The sequence below is a fragment of the Garra rufa genome, chromosome 9 (genome assembly GCF_049309525.1).
Source record: "Garra rufa chromosome 9, GarRuf1.0, whole genome shotgun sequence".
Classification (NCBI taxonomy): Eukaryota; Metazoa; Chordata; class Actinopteri; order Cypriniformes; family Cyprinidae; genus Garra; species Garra rufa.
In genome coordinates, this window is record NC_133369.1 from 44,854,189 (window position 1) to 44,871,773 (window position 17,585).

At 38.6% G+C, this 17,585-nt stretch overlaps 1 protein-coding gene across 1 annotated transcript in view; it reads right to left on the reverse strand.

The window, feature by feature from the left end:
• Positions 1-9,207: 9,207 nt before the first annotated feature.
• The window catches only part of LOC141342078 (plectin-like), a 72,249-nt gene continuing 63,871 nt past the window's right edge, over positions 9,208-17,585 (reverse strand). The window contains exons 32-34 of the mRNA XM_073846461.1: positions 10,442-17,507; positions 10,057-10,158; positions 9,208-9,902 (exon numbers count right to left, since the gene is read on the reverse strand). Of these exons, the coding sequence (XP_073702562.1) occupies positions 11,391-17,507 (6,117 nt within the window). The 3' untranslated portion in view covers positions 9,208-9,902; positions 10,057-10,158; positions 10,442-11,390. The remainder of the gene's footprint in view (positions 9,903-10,056; positions 10,159-10,441; positions 17,508-17,585) is intronic.

Below are 17,585 nucleotides of genomic sequence, written 5' to 3' on the forward strand. Positions count from 1 at the left end.
TACTAAAAAAGCTTTTATATTTTAAAAAGAAACATTACTAAAAACATTACTAAAAATGTACTAATGTTAGTAGCATACTTTACTTTTTTACTTATTATACAGTTGCTAAAATGTATTTTATACACCTGCTATTGTTATGTGAAAGAGCTATTTCTACCTGATCTTACCACTAAATGTATTTTTGTTGGAGTAACCTAATATATTTAGATTAATTTAGCAATGTTAACTGACATTTTTTTTAATTACCATTTTTTTTCAGCATACATTAAACTGTTGTGTGACACATCTGAGGCTGATTTGACAAACAGATGTGTGAATCTGCTAATTAATGTGAGGGGATCATGTTAGGGCTCAACCTCCACACCAGAGTCAATTACTGTGTGACAGCCACAGTCTCCTGTGAAAACTGACCCGCCCTGTTAACTAGATCTCAATATACCTGCTGTGATGACAGGACAATGCTGTAAAACCACCTCCAACAACAACATACTACATATGTCAACACCAAGCATTACTAGTGTGCATTACAAGAAACAAATGAGCTCATCCAACAAAAAATAGAAAATTCTGTCATCATTTACTCACCCTCATGTCATTGTAAACCTGTATGATATTGATATACTTTCTTAGATATTTTGAAATGAAAGCCAGTGCAGTCAAGCCTGAAATTATTCATACCCCTGGCAAATTCTGACTTAAAGTTACTTTTATTCAACCAGCAAGATTTTTTTATTTATTAGAAATGACACAGACGTCTCCCAGAAGATAATAAGACGATGTACAAGAGGCATCATTGTGGAAAAAGTGATTTATCAGCTTTTATTTACATTTGAACAAAAAGTGGCATGTCCAAAATTATTCATACTCTTCTCAATAATCAATAGAAAAGCCTTTATTACAGCAATCAAACGCTTCCTATAATTGCTGAGCAGCTTTTTGCATGTCTCCACTGGTATTTTTGCCCATTCATCTTTAGCGATGAGCTCCAACTCTTTTAGGTTGGAGGGTCTCCTTGCCATCACTCTGATCTTTAGCTCCCTCCACAGATTCTCAATTGGATTTAAGTCAGGACTCTGGCTGGGCCACTGCAAAACGTTAATGTTTTTGTCTGCTAACCATTTCTTCACCACTTTTGCTGTGTGTTTTGGGTCGTTGTCGTGCTGAAATGTCTACTGGTGCCCAAGGCCAAGTTTCTCTGCAGACTGCCTGATGTTGTTGTTGTTGAGAATTTTGATGTATTGCTCTTTTTTCATGGTGCCATTTACTGTGATTAGGTTCCCTGGTCCACTGGCTGAAAAACACCCCCAAAACATTAGGTTCCCACCACCATGTTTGACAGTGGGGATGGTGTTCTTAGGGTTGAAGGCCTTTTTTAAGCCAAATGAAGGCTACATCATTGTGGCCACAATCATTTGTTTCATCTGACCATAAAACAGAAAACCAGAAGTCTTCTTCTTTGTCCAGAAGAGCATTTGCAAAGGCCATGTGGGCTTTTGTGTGCCTTATCTGGAGAAGTGGTGTCCTCCTTGGTCTGAGTCCGTGGTACCCAGTGGTGTGCAGTGTCTATGGACTGTCTGCCTTGAGATTTTGCCACCAGCAGAGCCCAGATTCATCAGGATGGTGTAACGGCCAAAGCTATGTTTTTGCATACATTACATTATATTGTGAGGTGCCCTTTAAGAGACTGATCACGTAACATATAACTCACGCTGTGTGGAGATGACGTAGAATGACTACGTGACTGTTTTAATGAGAACCATACAGGTGATAAGTTCGCTCTGCCTTCTTGCTATTATTTTGCCTTCACTTTTATTTTGTAACGCCAAGAAAGAGTTAAACTCTCATGTATGAGAGGGGCGCGTTGTCATGTACCAACCATTAAATGTGTGGATCACCAACTTTGCCGTTTTCTATCTCTTTCATTTCACTAACTTGAATAGTTATCCGGGTTAGAGCGTTACAATGGCCTTGGTGGTGATCCTTGGATTCTTTTTTACCTCTCTCACTATCCTCCTGCCCAGCACAGGTGTCACTTTTGGCTTCCGACCACGTCCTCTGGGTTTTCCCGGTGCGGAACGTCTTGTATTTTTTAATAATACTTTGCACTGTAGCCGCTGGAACTTCAAAACATTTAGATATGGTCTTATAGCCCTTTCCTGACTTGTGAGCAGCCACAATGCGCAGCTGCAGGTCCTCAGTGAGCTCCTTTGTCTTAGCCATGACTGTCCACAAACCAACAGCAGAGATCTTCTGTTTTTCACCTGTTGAGTTGATTAAAACAGCCGTTCCCAATGAATCAGGGTAATCAGGATGCTTTAGAACAGCTTGGACTATTTGGACTGGTATAGAACTTTGGATTTTCCCATAGACTGTGAGAGTTTGCAAAGGGTATGAATAATTTTGGACATGCCACTTTTTGTTCAAATGTAAATAAAAGCTGAGAAATATTTTTTTCCCACATCATTCATTTCCGGTCCAGAAAAAAACCTTGCTGGTTGAATAAAAGTAACTTTAAGTCAGAATTTGCCAGGGGTATGAATAATTTCAGGCTTGACTTTAACTTAATGCAATCAATTATTTACTTGATTATAACTTGTGAACAGATATTTGACACCAATAATATGCACTACTATGAATCATATAATAATTTCATAATGAATCAAGCACTTATTTTCTGGTAGGACTTTTAAGGTTCCAATGAACGAACAACAAAAAATACTTCTAAAGCATTTACTAATCTTAGTTATATTTAGTTTCAACATTTACTAATTCATTAGTGAAATCAAAAGTTGTATCTGTTAATATTATTAAATAGACCTGAGCTAACATGAACTAACAATGAATAGTCATAACAAAAATTAATAACTAATATATTGCCCATTGTTTATGTTTATGTAAGTTAATGCAAGTAAGTTAAATTAAAAAGTGCTGCCAATTTGCAGTAACACTATTTTAAGGACAAGCTTCAGCTATTAGCATGCATATAACTAGAATATTGGCTGTTTATTAGTACTTATAAAGCACATATTAATGCCTTATTCTGCATGACCACTTACGCAGAAGTCGTAGTTTATAGTTTTCAGTGAGAACTGGTTTGAGGAAGTGTGACCCAATTTTCTTTTAACAGTGTATGGAACTTAACATTACTTATGCACTTGTGTGCTGTCCAAAGTATATGTAATAAGTTTACAACAATAAACTGAGCATTAAACACATTTTAAAATCTCTGTATGCAAGTGAAAGAGCCTCTGCTGTCCAGAGGAAGTGTGAAGTGTGTGTGTCTGAGCAGCGATGCACAGGAGGAGGGAGCTGATGTTTGTGGCTGTCATTATAAGGGTTGGGATGGGAAAAGGAGACCATGCTGTGCCGTAACCCTTCACCCTGCTCCATCATGGCTCTGTTTGCAGGTTATGTGTGCGAGGCTCATTTGAGATGCAGAGTTTGCCACAGGCTCAGGATAAAGACACACAGACACACAAAGACTTTACCGTTAGCAGGAAGCAATGGATGAGGCCCTGGGCAAGAATCAGACCCACTGACTCTAGTCATAATGGACGACACTGAAGAGTGAACAGCACTTTAGTGATGCACCAAAACCGAGATCAAAGTTCGCGTTTAGCCGAATCTAAAATCGAAAATAAAGTTTTGGTAATTAAACTTGATGTCATTTACTAAGACAAAACAAGACAAAGCGTGCTGCCCGAGACACTGCAGGTGAATAGGCTAAAAAGTATCTACTTATTATCACCTTACTTACTCAGTTGATTGATCACATTGATAATTGCGAACATTTTTTGTATTACAAGTTTTCTAAAATGTTAGGTTTAAATATGCAAATGAAGCACTATTTTTATGAAATATGCACTAATTTGCAAACACTGGATGAAGTCAGTTTCAAACTTGTTTAATTTTTTTTTTTTTGACATATTAGAGTCAAAAGTTTTTACTGAGGGGATTTTGGGTATCTCGTTTCGTCATAATTTGTGAGCCTGTTTCCACCATGCACTAAATAAAAAAATAAAGAATGAAAAAGATAATTGCAACTTTTTATCTTACAATTCTGACTTTTTTTCTCAGAACTGTGAAATATAAACTCACAATTGCGAGAAATAAAGTCAGAATTGCAAGATAAAAAGTTTGTAATAAAAGTTTGTATCTCGCAATTCAGAATTGTGTTATAAAGTGAGTCAGGGGCGTTGCTAGACCCTTTTCAATGGGGCACGTGGCCCAGTAAAATCTCAAATTTAAGTTATAATTTACGTTGATAATCCCAAAACAGACTTTTTTTTTTTCCTTGGCGGAAATAATCTTCTGTATGTTCCTCTGTAAACAAAACTATAGACAAAACTAATCCAAGACTGGCAGTGGATGGCTCAATTACTGTTGACGTGAGCGAGGCGGTAAGGAGATAAAACAGAAAGAGGAGTGTTACAACATTTCCATTGTGAACTGATAAGAGAACGTCCGCTGTAAGATTGTGTGTTTTTCTCCGGTCCGTCAGCGTCTCATCGAAGTCTAATGTGTTTTCAGAGTGCTCTCTCATGTGTGCGCAGGGCCCCACACAAACCTGCACCCCGCTCTCCTCAACCAGCCTTAACACAAAAGAGCTCTCCTCTGAGGAGCTGCACCTCACTCGCTCTCTCTCTCTTCTCTCATAGGACGGCCCTCCAGGGCTTCGGGATTTATGGCTATAGCTCAAGCATATTCTTTGAGCATATTTGATAGGGATGCTTAGCCCAGCACCATGGGGACAGTGTGTTACAAGCCTCACATCACCGCCTTTGATCAGCTTTTTTCTCATCAAAAAAAAGCCCCTGCCCACACAATAACCACTCGACAAAGAGGCCTGCATATTCCGGATGTGATCAGGATGGGACTCTTTTTTTTAACCCAGGTGGTCATGTTATAAGAATATTTTCCACATATTAAAATAATAATAAAAAAAGAATGAGAGAAAAAAAACATATATGTTTGGTTTCAGTTATAAATAAGGATCATTAGTCTTAAATCCAAAAACACAAAAACGCATGGCATAAATGTCTCTCCTCCAAACCTTGATGTTCTTCTCCTTACAGTATGATGCCATGAGAAATGAGACGTTATACTTCATATCAAGACAAAAAGGATGAAAACCCTGGGTGGAGTCTCAGTAGTGGCACAAAAGAAACTTGAGCTTATTCATTATTCAAATAAAAAGCTGTTGTATAATAAGTAACAGAGGAGAATGAAATAATGGCCATGAAATGTAAGTTTTGAGTGAAGATATTTGGTTTCTTACTAATTTTGGGGTGCAGATTCAAAATAATATTGTCTGTTTTGCTTACGCATGTCACACTTTCTCACAAAATATGATGCATTACATAGCATTTTTGCTTTCAACAGCCATTTGTAAGGTGAATAAGTTTTGTATTATTACTTAACAGTGGAAAAATCTGCCACAAAGACATGATTCCTGTCTTCTACTGAGCTATATTTTAAATTCTCCGCCCATTTTCACATGTATGAATGAATCTGAAGACACTAAAGAATAAAAAAAAAAAATCAGTTTTTACTGATATTTTTAGACTCATTATCAAATTAGTTAATATCAGGCCTTTTTTGCAAATCAAAATATTTTTTTTAAAGATGCATTGCTTGTTTGGGGAAGATATTGAAAAAACATTTATGAATAAGATGATTTTACATTTTTGTAATTTCTAGGCTACTAATTAAATGTAAGAGAATGATCATGTGACTCAAGCACAAAATGTTTTTTTTAATATTCTCAAATCATGATGGAGAACATGAGCACCAGTGTTGGGGAAAGTTACTTTTAAAAGTAATGCATTACAATATTGAGTTACTCCTTAAAAAAGTAACTAATTACGTTACGTTACTTTTTTTGGAAAGTAATGTGTTACGTTACTTTTGCGTTACTTTTTAAATCTGGGCAGGGCTTGCTTGTTTGTTTTTAATATAAAAAGTTCTATTTTTGGAAAATGTAAAAGCCTTTTCACACCAAAAGCCTCAGGCTTAGAAAAAAGTAAATTGACGTCTGTACAGTAGACCGCAGAAGAAAAAATGTCAACTCTTCAGCAAAAAAAAAAAAAAAAAAGGAAAACAAATGTTAGATTATCTTGAGTCATTTTGCTTATTAGTATGGATGAATTGGATCATCGGAGGTCGGCAGCAAAGACATCGGTTAATAAAATGGGATTAAATACATGAAGGATATTTGTATTATTTAACATATTTAATTATTGCAGGTTTGCATTGAATTTGACTGTTTTTATTCATTTTGAGGAATACTGTATCTGTTTTTTAGTGAGTGAGATGAATTAATGCATGTTCACATTTATTCTAGAACTAAAGTAACGATTTCTCTCAACATGGGGACAGTAACTGGTGGGGGGGGGGGGGGGGTAACTGGTGTTACTTATTTGACTCAGATATTTTCGTGTCAATTAAAAAGTAATGCGTTACTTTACTAGTTACTTGGAAAAAGTAATATTATTAGGTAACTTGCGTTACTTTTAATGCATTACCCCCAACACTGATGACCGCCAGGTTTATTATTAGGTATCCAAGTAATCTTGCAATTAAGCATTTTGTTTTTATGTTTTTAAGTGTTTTCAGAAGTGTCCTCAGATTTTTGGGCCGGAGTGTATGTGAGAGACTCACATCGGGATCCGATGGAGGGAGTCTCTTCTCCATAGTCTTCAGCCAGTGTCGCAGAGCCCTGATCTGCCCTCTGAACTCACTCTGCCACTGACTCCACTCTTCTGAATCCATCCTAGCAACAGTACAAGAACACATTCACATTTCACAAGTGGAGTGAGCAGAGCTGGAGTCTAGACAAAGAAGCAGCTCAAGAATGAATATCAAATACATATTTTTCACACAAGTCACATGTTTTGCTCACTTTTGCATACAGTTGCAACTGAAATTATTCAACCCCTTGTGAGACATTTTGCAGCAGAGAACATTTTGTGAAAACATTTCAACAATCACATGAGAACACTATTAGAGAAAGTTTAATAATACACATCTGAATAATTCTGAGAACGTAAGTTGATGAATAATGTAAACAAAAAAAAATTGCCTCTAAACGTTAATGTTCAAAATTATTCAACCCCCAATAGTCAAATTTGGTGCAGAAACTGTTATTCTTTAAAACCACCAATAAACACTGCTTGGGAGTGCTTAAAAGATCCTTGGTTTTCACTTTGAAACTGCTTTCTTTAAATTTAACCAAATATTTTCAATGAGAATTAAATCTGAGACTGAAAAGGCCACTCAAAGACATTCTATGACTGATCCCTGAATCAAGCTTATTTGGATGTTTACTTTGGGATAATTGTCCTTCAGGAAAGTCCATTGATCATTAGCTTCAGTCTTTGCTCCAAAGGCATCACAATTGTTGCCAAAATGGCCTGATACTTCAAAAAATCTGCCTCCCTGCTTGACCTGAATTCAGCAAGACGCTTTAACATGAAAGCCATAGTTGTCTGGTGTTCATGCTATACACTGAATTGAAATGTTTTCCTCCGTTTGTCAGGTCATCTTTCAAGTATTTGGCAGTACATTGCAGTTTTTTTTCTCAGTTGCTCTGATCAAGCATTTTACCATATTGTATTTTTTTTTTTTTTTTGTTCAACACCCTCAAAGGTTTCTGGTACAGCACACTTTAAACTAAGAAATAAGGCTGCCAGCTGTGTTTAATGTTTTGGAAATCTTCATGTAGCCTTACATTTTCTAATGTAATAAAACCAATCTTTTTTATAGCTTTTGAGAGAACTCTGTTGACTTTGCCATATTTGCTATATTCAACTTCAGCACATGCATGGACTACATGCATGTATGTGTAACAACCCAAGCTGATACTGCCTTTTTTTTTTAATAAATAAAGTTTCTAAAGGCTTAATTCTGTTTTAAGACATTTTTGACATAAAAACAGCAATGTTTAATAGGGGATTGAATAATTATGACATTGCTGTGTTATTAAAAAATCCTATAAATCAAAAACATTACATTATATATTGATATCACTTTTAAAATGCCGGTAATCTTTTATCTTTTATATGCAATATTTTTTTCATCTTTCATATTTATCATATGCAATCTCTAATTTTTATCATATTTGATATGCTCTGTTGAAGAAGAGCAAAACAGCGGCCTGAGACGGTTTGTTGGTCTAGTCTTGACTAATTTAGCTGATCTCTCAGTTTCAGCAGCTGAAAAATGCCCAGCTATGACCAGCAAATCAGTCTAGGTTGGATTGATCTGGATTTTTAGCAGGCATATGATTAGCAGGTCTTAACTGTAATATCATGGATTTTAGCACAACTTGAAATGCTGTTTATTTTAATATAATTTAGTAGTAGCAGAGCTTGCATTTGCAACATTTCAGTAATATATACGTAGATTCGGCGAAAGCTATTTGATTGGTTTAAGCTTATACCGAATAATTGTAATGATGTACTCAATAGAAAAAGGACATATTTAGATAAAACATATTCATAAGATAACCCCCCTCTCCCATCTCCTATAATATAATATAACATAACATAACACTATTAGATGTTAGCTCAGACATGACCTACAGCCTGAATATATTACATTTGTAGAATTTAATTTGAAAAATACATGGGGTTTATTATTAAATTAAAATGTAACATGGGAATGGACATTATATGTTTGGTTTACCCATAGTGTCTTCCTTTCTGTGCAGCTGCTTCCTGAAACACAGGGACACCAACCGAACACACACTTATTTCACCACAACAACCACATAGGTCTTGATTCATTCACAATTCACTATTATTTGCATATGATTTTTTTTTTTAAATCTCTCTGCTGATCTGAAGACTTACCGTAGGGTCACCATCATGTGGAGAAAGGCACGGCATTGGCACAGTTAATGCAGGAGGACCGGAAAGGCTGTCGGCAGTGTAATGGCACAAAGGTAGGCCATCCATAAATGTGTCTCCCTCTGGGTTCTGTCTTTCAGCCTACAGATTTAACATTATGATATCTGAGCCTGTCATTAAACTTCCCTACCACCACAGGACAGCATCCACTGAACAATGACCATTTCTCTAATCAGCACCAGCATTTTAGCATCTAAAAATGTGTACTTTACTGTTGATTTATTGGAATGTCATAGTAATATGGATGATCAATTAGATTAAACACAAGATAAAAGACAAACTCTACAAAGTCTGGAACTGATCTTTCCAAAATATATTTATTTACACTTGAGTATAGTGTTTTTTAACTCACTCTTTATTACCAGTATCTCTTAAAGAAAAAGTTCATCCACCAGTTAGTATTTCATACATCTTGTACTCATATGATCTTCCATATATTGGTATTAATTCAAAAATCTATTCTTCATTTTTTTAGAACACTTTATAGCAAGTTAGTAAAACATGCAAAAAATATTTTACAAATACAACATCGCAAAAAGAAAGAAAGAAAGAAAAAGTCAAGTACTTTCAAAAGACACAACAGTACAATTAATAATAAAAAACGAGCAAAGAAATACATGGGAGCCAACAAGACCAAAACACGTTTTTTGGCACAGGAAATGTAAAAATGAAAAATTCTAATTGCCGTACACTAAATGGGCCTAAATACATTCAGTCAGAAATGTAATCTGTATTTATTTGTGTTGTGTGAATATGCAAGGCTTTGTATACTGTATCTGTTGCATTGAGTGCTTCATTTAAAATCTCATGTTGGGGCTAGAATCTGGATCCAATTCTTTTGTTGTTTTGCTCCCAGCTGATGAAAACAAGAGCAGTCCACTAAAGTGTCAGTTCCTGATATGATATCCAAGGCAAACTTCAAGGTAGCCCTAGCTTCTAGTGTCTTCATGCAAATGGCGGATGCAATGGAAGGAGGAAACCCTCAGTGAGGCTCTAAAAAAACAAAATTAAAAATAAAACATGAAGCAACAAAATGAAAAAAAGGCCAACAAAACAGTGAATGAAGGGAAGCAAAAATATACTTGGTATCAAACATACGTTCATACAATGCAAAATCATAGAAAGGGGGTGAATTTTTAATAAATACCTGAATGTCTAAGGATGTGGACTGCTTATGAGCATCATTTATTTCTAGATCCAAGACAAGTGTGGTGTCATCCAGTCCTCCATATCTAGTACCTGGTGATCTCTGTGGGAGAAAAAAACATGACAAAATGCAAACTATAAATGACACAAGAACTATTATTTGGCTTAATGCTGTCAAGAAAATGCTTTTAAAAAAGCAGACATCCAGTATGCCATTCAATGTATTAAAAAAAGAAGCTGCTCAAGATTGCATTAACTTCTTCTAGAGGCACAGTGGCAGAACAGGGTAAGATAGGTGTTAAGACAATAAAAATTATTTTGAAAAAGTAAAACCAGTGTGGTCAGTAGGAAACAGCAGAAATAAATGTAAATTTTGTTCAACTTACAAGTACTACATTTCATCCAGATCTGTCCAGATGTTATGAGTGTGGAGGAATGGATCAGACACCTGAGACATCTGAAATCTTCATTGGATATCACATCAGTAGAGGACTGACAGTAAATCTGGGCCTTGGGAACTCCTTTATAGGGTAATCAGTTTTGAAAAGGACTTTGTGACTGGATCCAGTAAATGAAAAATGGACTTTCATAACAAGGGGACATTAAAATTGGCTTGTTGTACAAGTGCTTGCTCCTCCTTTAGTGTTTCTGTATAGGTGTAGTGTTTTTTTTTTTTTACATTCTGTGAAACCAGCTATAACTTTTATTTGATGTGATGGCTAGCATCCTCTAATATATCCATCTATCAAATCTATACAAATATGTAAAAAATAACCACACTCTTTGTTAATCAAATCTCTTTTTTTGTAAAACTTGGTATATTTTCTGGTATATTATCCCAAAATAAACCAAAGTATAAAAAGAATTTTCTAAAATAACATGTAGAAATGCAATAGTAAGTAATATTAAATATAGTCTAATCAGAAAAAAATCTCCAAAAATGTATTTGCTGCATTTTAACATTTCCTGAATTTAGACGCTGTACTTAAGTATACAATAAGAAAAAAGAAAAATGTCACTTTCAAAATATGCAATATCTGTATGAACTGAAATAAACCTAAATTAGACAGTTTGAACTATAATTAAAGCTAACCAGGTAATAGTTCTTAAGCATCCAAAATACATCAAATGGGAACTTAACCATCGCCAGACAATGAGATACTGGTAGTTTTTGGAATGCATTTTCCTATACCAAACACATGCAAAAACAGAATAAAGTGGGTTTTTTTTTCTCTCTAATTAATTTATGTGTATTATGTAACTGTAGTGTGTATAGAGTCAGCATTGATATGAAAGCTGCAGGACCATGTGGTAGGGTTGTGGTGAGGTCCGGCTTTAAAATCTGCGGTTGTAACTAGAGGAAGTATATGAGGACGACGAAAGGTTAATGCTGAATCCAGAGCCAGTAGCATCAAAGCTGCCTCTTCTCGAACCTGACCTAGAGCCTGTCCTGGATCCAGACCGAGAACCAGAAGCAGATGCCGCACCACTGACATTGTAGGGACTGTAGAGACCTTTACTGGATACTGATGAAGCTTCCAGAAGCCTAATGCCAGATCCCTCTTCAACCATGCTTCTGTCCATGGCATCTTTGTAGGAGATCTTTAGTTTGGTTTTGGGACACGTAAGATATTTTGTGTAAGCACTCACATCTCTGAGCTTTTGCGCTGTACGGCCATCAATAGCACCTTTTCTGATTGCCTCCTCTAGGGAGATTCTTCCCTCTGCCTCTGGCTCAATAAGGCCACCGGTGAGATACTGCACCTCCAGGAAACGCTGGCCTGCCTCATAATAAAGCCAGCCTTTCTTGAGAGCCTGAGCAGCAGACATTTTGACTTTAGTGCGTGGATCCTCAAAGCCATTGAAAGCTTTCTGGGCTAAGTTGAGTCTGTCAACCATTATTTTGTCAATTAGACCCTTCTCTGTGGCTTCGGCAACTGAGAATTTCTCTCCAGAAGATGGGTCTATTATGCCACCGGTGCAAGCCTGTGCCTCCAACAGTCTCTGGCCAGTTATAGAATCCACTAAGTTCCTACGCATGGCTTCAGTGACGGAAACTTTTTCCAGGCTTTCTGTATCAAGGATTCCAGCCACAGGACCGGTCTCCTCAGTTGGATCATTCCATATGGTGGCAGGAGTTTTGATGGAAGGTACGGGGCTCATTGGATAAGAGGCGGTGGAGCCAAAGGAAGAGGATCGGGAACGGAAGCCACCAATGTTTCCAGACAACATATCAGCAAATTCTGTAATAGAAAGCGTGCCAGCGCGGTACTGGTCAATTGCACTCTGGTCAATAAGGCCTCTTGAAATAGCATCGTCAACGTCATACTGTCGACCGGATCTTCGGTCAATGAGTAAAGACTTTTCTACCCCTTCTGATGATGTCATTGTGATTTCTTCCCATTCACACTCTTGCTCTGAAAGTTCAATGTAAGTCTGATGGTCAATAAGTCCTTTGCGGTAGGCTTCATACACAGACATCTCTTTGCCTGAGTCAGGATCAACGATGACGACTCTGCGTTTGCGAACAGAGGATTTGGAAGAGGTCTTTCTCTCGCGTTTCTTTTCTTTGAGAAGCAAGAGCACAAGACCTGTGTCTGGGTCTTTAATACATCTGTCCATCAGCTGCAGGTAGGTAAGATTCTCCTCAGTGTTTGGGTCAAAGAAGCCCTTGGTGTCATCCGATGGGTCACTGAGGATCTCATTCATCTCCTCATCGAAAAAGCCTCGGTTGTAGGCCACTTCGACTGGTAGTCGGTGGCTCTGCTCTGGGTCAATGATTCCTCCAGTAGCAATCTGGGCCTCAAGTAGACGAATTCCATGGTCTCTCAAAATCAGGCCCTTTTTCATAGCTTGGAACAGTGAGATTGTTTTGCCTGTATAAGGATCTCTATAGCCAGTCACAGCCCTCTCAGCAGACAGGAGCTTGTCCTTAAACTCTGGGCCGACGATTCCCATCTTGACTGCTTCATTTACAGTTAACTTGAGGTTCTTGATAGGGTCAATGATATAACCTGTTGATGCTTGAGCTTCCAGCAACTCAAAAGCAGTGCCTGGTCTGATCATATTCTTTTTCATGGCTTGGTAGATAGATAGACGGTCTTTGGTAGACTCCACAAACACACCAGCAATGCAGCTTGAGCCCTCAAGATAGTTCCGCAAGCTAGTGCTCACCTCGTCGACTGTTAGCAGTCCCTCATTAAGTTTGCTGACTGTTTGTTCATCGATGATTTTTGACCGTAATAACTCTTCTATTGTTATTTCTTTTCTGAGACCTTTGAAGAGCAGTCTTTTGTCTCCTAGAGACAACAGATATTGTCCATTATTGTCAACCTTGCATCTTCTCAGAAGCTGAGAATATGACACTTTTTCATCAGTCAATGGGTCAACGAATCCTTTAACCTCATCGGAGAGCTTTTCATTTATCTCTTTGTTAATATAGCCACGTTGTGTGGCAATCTCTGTTGGCAAGTGGAAGTTATATTCTGGATCAATGATACCGCCTGTTGCTGTTTGAGCTTCAAGAAGCCTTAGGGCATAGTCCTCTGGGACAAGGTCCTTTTTCATAGCTTGGAAGAGGGAGACAACCTTTCCACTATATGGATCCTTAAAGCCTGTGACTGCTCTCTCTGCAGACAGGAGTTTATCATGAAGCTCTGGGCCCACCACGCCTTTGCGCACCGCTTCATCTACAGTGAGCATTTCATTCCTGACAGGATCAATAATGAATCCAGTGGCTGCTTGAGCCTCCAAGAGGGCAAGTGCAATGTCAGGCTTCATCAGCTCTCTCTTCATTGCTTGATAAATGCTCATCTTGGAATTTGAATCAGTCACCACACCAGAAACACTGCCAGTTCCATACAAATACTGCCTAACACTTTGCATCTCCATGACATCACGCATAGTCTTGTTCTCTTTCTTCAGCTGGTTGTAGGTCTCAAGGTCGATGATGCGGGCATTGTAGAGATCTTCAATAGTGATTAGCCGTCTTCTTGAGCCACCAGTCTGGCCGTCCCCTCCTCTGATGATTTCTCTCTGCTCCATAATCTCAATTATAATGATTATCATTCGTTCCTTTGTTAAATTGCCAGAGCGATAATCTTCTAGAAGCCGAGCCCTCTGATCTTCGGGTATGAGATTTGAATTCATGACATCCCAGAGAGACATAGAGCCCTGACCTTCAATGGGTAGATCAACCTGGGTATTGGATAGATCACTCTGGGTTTGTTCTTCACTGTAAAGGTATGTCTTCTCCACAACAGTTGGGGCCTGTGGTTTGGAAAGCTTTAGTAGATGTAAGCCTGTATCAGGATCTGCCATACACTTGTCTTTCAACTGTTTGTATGATATGTTCTCATCAGATGCTGGGTCAGAAAAGCACTTGCTTTCAGCAATGCTGCTGGCCAGTTGTTTGGTAACATATCCACGCTGGATTGCAGTCTCAACAGGAATGCGATGACTGTTCACTGGATCAATAATTCCACCAGATGCCAGCTGTGCGTCCAAGAGTGGCATGGCATGTTCTTTGGGGATAAGGTCTTTCTCCATGGCTTGATATAGGGAGATCTTATTGCCAGTGAATGGGTCTTTATATCCAGTGACAGCTTTTTCAGCAGAGAGGAGCTTCTCATGAAGCTCTGGACCAACAAGACCTGCTTTAACAGCATCATCCACAGTGAGACATTCATTTCTTGATGGATCCACAATGAATCCTGTCGCAGCTTGAGCTTCAAGCAGGGCAATACCTGTGTTCTGTCTGAGGAATTTCTTTTTCATTGCTTCGTAGATGCTAACTTTCTCTTTTGTAGGCTCAAGGTAAACTCCAGCAATGCTCTCAGAGCCTTGGAGATACTTGTTGACTGAAGTGTTTTTGCTGACTTCTTTTGGTTGCATTTTACCTTGTTCCAGCAAATCATAGGTAGACTTCTCAATAATTTTGGAGTCAAATAATGATTTGGGTGGAACTGGTGCCCTAAGCCCCATAAAGCAGCCCTCTTCTTGTTTCTTGGCATCTTTATTTGTAACAATTTCCATTACAATCTTTATAATCTTCTCAATTGTCATTTTCCCAGATCTGTATTGCCTTATTAAGTCAAGCCTTTGCTCTTCAGTGAGATAGTCAGAGTTAATGAGCTCCCATAAGGTAAGCTTTCTCCCTTTGAAAGGTCCACTCTGGACTTCAACAGTTGCCTGCGTCATTGCGTCTTTGGTCTGGGCATCAGTGTACTTCATCTCCTCTTTGGCATTGATGGCTTGTTCAGACAAAGGCAGAAGCTGAAGGCCAGTCTTTTTGTCAGTGACACATCGTTTATAAAGCTGTGGATATGTGAGATATTCCTGAGTGTTTGGGTCAAAGTATCCCTTCACTTCATCAGTTGGGCTGCTCAAAAACTTGCGGGTTGCATCATCAAAGCAGCCCTTCGTGCATGCAATGTCATGTGGAATACGGTGACTTTGAACAGGATCAATGATGCCTCCGGTCGCCAGTTGTGCATCAAGTAGTCGAATTCCTTGATCCTTCACGATCAGATCTTTCTTCATAGCCTCAAACAGAGAAACAGTTTTTCCAGTGTAAGGATCTTTATAGCCTGTGACAGCTCTCTCTGCAGACAGTAGTTTCTCGTGAAGTTCTGGACCGACAACACCTGCTTTGACAGCCTCATCTACTGTAAGTTTCTGGTTTTTAACAGGATCGATGACATATCCTGTAGCGGCTTGTGCTTCCAAGAGATGAAGGGCAGGCCCAGGTCTCATCATGTCTCTTTTCATGGCATCATAAAACGACATTGTTTGCTTGGTTGAGTCAATAAGTACTCCTGCAATGCAGTTAGTGCCTTTTAAGGCATTGCGCACATGCTCCATCTCAGACACATCTTTTACCAGCAGTTGTCCTTTCTGCAACTTGTTATAGAGGTCTTTGTCAATGACTTTTGTTTCAAGAAGTTTCGTAGCAGGTACAGGTGCTCTCAGGCCATCAAAGGCAAGCTCATTCTTTTTCTCTTTTTCCTCGACCACAGACAGAACAATTTTGATTATCTTTTCAACTGTAATTTTTCCTGTTTTGTACTGGCGGATAAGATCTTTTCTCTGGTCTTCAGTGAAGTACTCAGAGTTTATAATCTCCCAGATGGTCACAGTCTTTCCTTTAAAGCGGCCGAATGGCACAGACACAGTTGTCTTGTCAAACACATCTCTTGTTTCCTCATCTGTGAATATCCTGGCATTTTGAGCAGCCTCCTCAGAAATGGGCAAAAGAAGAATTCCTGTTCCTGGATCGGTGACACACCTAGATATTAGTTGTTGGTACGTCAGATTTTCTTGGGTGTTTGGATCATAGAACCCTTTCACATCATCTGTTGGATTTTGTAGGATTTTATTGGTGGCTGCATCGAACTGGCCCTGCTTATAGGCTATTTCATTTGGCACACGATGACTGTTGACTGGATCAATAATGCCACCTGTTGCTATCTGAGCCTCAAGCAACCTGATGGCATGATCCTCCCCAATGAGGCCCTTCTTCATAGCTTCAAAGAGGGAGATCTTTGCCTCTGTGTATGGATCCTTGTAGCCAGTGACAGCTCTCTCCGCAGACAGCATCTTGTTGTGAAGTTCAGGTCCAATTAGACCCTCTTTAACTGCCTCATTGACAGAGAGTTTCTTGTTTTTAACTGGGTCTATTATGTATCCAGAAGCAGCCTGTGCCTCTAGCAGCACGAGCCCTGTCCCAGGAGCAATCTTCTTCTCCTTGACAGCTTGATAGATGGGCATTTTCTGATTTGGATGAACAAGCAAGCCACCAATGCAGTTCTTGCCCTTAAGAACTGTTTTAAGTTTGTCTGACTTGCTGAGTTCTTCGATTGTGGTGCCACCACTCTGGAGCTTATCATAATCAGTTTTACTTAAAAGCCCTATTTCAAAAAGTCTGCTTGCAGGCACCTTCTCACGAATGCCATCGAAGGATAATGGAGAGAAACCATGTGTGCCGTCAACTTCTTCAGAAATACTTTGACCATTGAGGACTTTTTTGCATTCTGTCTGGATGTGAATCTCCTGGGTGATTTTTTGAGCAACCTCAAGCTCCTGAAGTTTCTCACGCAGTTTCTGGTTTTCATCAGCAAGAACCCTTTCTTGTTCAAGCCTTTTCCTCTCAAGTTCTTGCATTTCTCTCTGCTTGTTGAGCATCTCTTGTTCAGCCTCTTTCTGTTTTGTCAGAGCAGCATCCATAGTGGCCTTCAGTTTCATCTTTTCATCCTCCATTTGTTTTCTTTGACGTTCCTGCTCATCTTTAAGGGCTTTTGATTTTCTGATCTCTTCTTCAAACTGGCTCTCTAACCTCTTCTTTTCATCCTCAATTTGTTTTTCCTTCTTCAACAGCATCTCCTTTTCAGACATAAATGTCTGTTGGAGCATTGTTTTCTCCTGTTTAATTTGTTCTTGCTGAGCATTCGCCATCTGTAAAAGAAGAAATAACGAACAAAGTTAAAAAAAAAATGCTAAAGAACATTCAGACGCATAATTTTCAGTGATGTA